This window comes from Wolffia australiana, chromosome 14 (genome assembly GCF_029677425.1).
Source record: "Wolffia australiana isolate 7733 chromosome 14, ASM2967742v1".
NCBI classification, from domain to species: Eukaryota; Viridiplantae; Streptophyta; class Magnoliopsida; order Alismatales; family Araceae; genus Wolffia; species Wolffia australiana.
The window spans coordinates 15900014-15901604 of NC_135848.1; the positions used below are offsets into that span (position 1 = coordinate 15900014).

A 1591-nucleotide genomic window follows, 5' to 3' on the forward strand; every position below is an offset into this window, starting at 1 on the left:
CTTCTTTCCCTTGTATTCATCCATTAATTCATATTTTCTCACCAAAATCTTTCAAATATTGAAGGATAGCCTTAATATTCATAACATACAAGGCTCATGCAAATCAGCTGTCTAAGTAAAATACTAAACTTTGTGTTTAAATCAAGATGAAGTCATCTTTTTCCTAAACAACTGAATCAGGACATTTTCTGTAAACTAATCCCCAAAGTTGATTCACAGATAAACTGATTCGTAAGTTGTGTGATCCTTTCGTTCAGAAGTTTTGATGAAATGTTGAATCTTTGTGATCTGTAATACTTTCCTTGGCATACTCATATGATTATCAAACATAGATAATAAATTTGTGTGCAGAATCGAATACATAAACTTTGAGGGGACAAAACCCAAGGCTATAACAGAAATGTGATAGCTTATAACGTTTACACATTTATCTGGTAGTGCATTCAACTATTGGGTTGGGCTCACCCAAGTCCTGAAGCGCAAAGACAGTCAAGAGGCCCAATGTCATCCACTTTTCAGTCCGTCGGATCGTTATCAGGGCATCTCTGCCGTTCAAGCAGTCATCAGGATGTCCTGGACAAACCCTTAAATACTTCCCTGCGCTCCTCGTCGTGAACGGTGTAGAACCCTAGCTCTCGTTCGCGGCTGCCGGCGCTCACAGCAGAGCGGTCGTCCTCTCGATTCCCCATCCTCGTCATCTCTCGCTTCAGAAATGCCGCCCAAGTTCGATCCATCGCAGGTCGTCGACGTCTTCGTCCGCGTCACCGGTGGCGAGGTCGGGGCTGCGAGTTCTTTGGCTCCCAAAATCGGTCCCCTCGGTCTCTCCCCGAAGAAAATCGGTGAAGATATTGCCAAGGAGACGGCCAAGGAGTGGAAGGGTCTCCGCGTTACCGTCAAGCTCACCGTGCAGAATCGTCAGGCCAAGGTCACCGTCGTGCCGTCTGCGGCAGCTCTCGTAATCAAGGCCCTCAAGGAGCCCGAGCGCGACCGTAAGAAGGTCAAGAACATCAAGCACAATGGAAACATCTCCCTCGACGACGTCATCGAGATCGCTCGGATTATGCGGCCGAGGTCGATGGCCAAAGATCTCAGGGGTACTGTGAAGGAGATCCTCGGCACCTGCGTCTCCGTCGGATGCACCGTGGACGGCAAGGACCCCAAGGACCTTCAGAACGAGATCGACGAAGGGGAGGTCGACGTACCCCTGAACTAGGAACGACGACGACAACGAGTTACTGGTATTTGTTGTTCAAACTTTTTATTCCCGTGCTTATGATAGGTTGCCTCCTTTCTCCGCGCTATCTATTCTCCCTTTTGATTTTCTCTGTCCCAGAGAGTGGTAAGAACATCAAAAAGAATTTTGTGATGTTTAATTCATTTTTGGTCCACCCTTCTTGATCATTCACCATCTAGATGGTAACGCATTATGTGGTTTGACCATCCGTCTATCGCCTTATTTTTTGTTGCCTTCTGGTTCGGTGGAAGTATCTATTTAGCTAATTATTTACCCTGTTGAGTTCATTCTCAGTCGTGAACGTTTTGGTTTCCTCGATTACCGGTAGCGCAAACTTGCAAGAGGCGGGTTCTGCTG

At 46.8% G+C, this 1591-nt stretch overlaps 1 protein-coding gene across 1 annotated transcript; it reads left to right on the forward strand.

Moving 5' to 3' along the window:
- The first annotated feature begins 602 nt into the window (after window positions 1-602).
- LOC144711914 (Ribosomal protein L11 family protein) lies at window positions 603-1388 on the forward strand. The gene has a single exon (XM_078586055.1). The coding sequence runs from the start codon at window positions 713-715 to the stop codon at window positions 1211-1213; it is 501 nt and encodes a 166-aa protein (XP_078442181.1). The 5' UTR covers window positions 603-712; the 3' UTR covers window positions 1214-1388.
- Window positions 1389-1591: the final 203 nt, after the last annotated feature.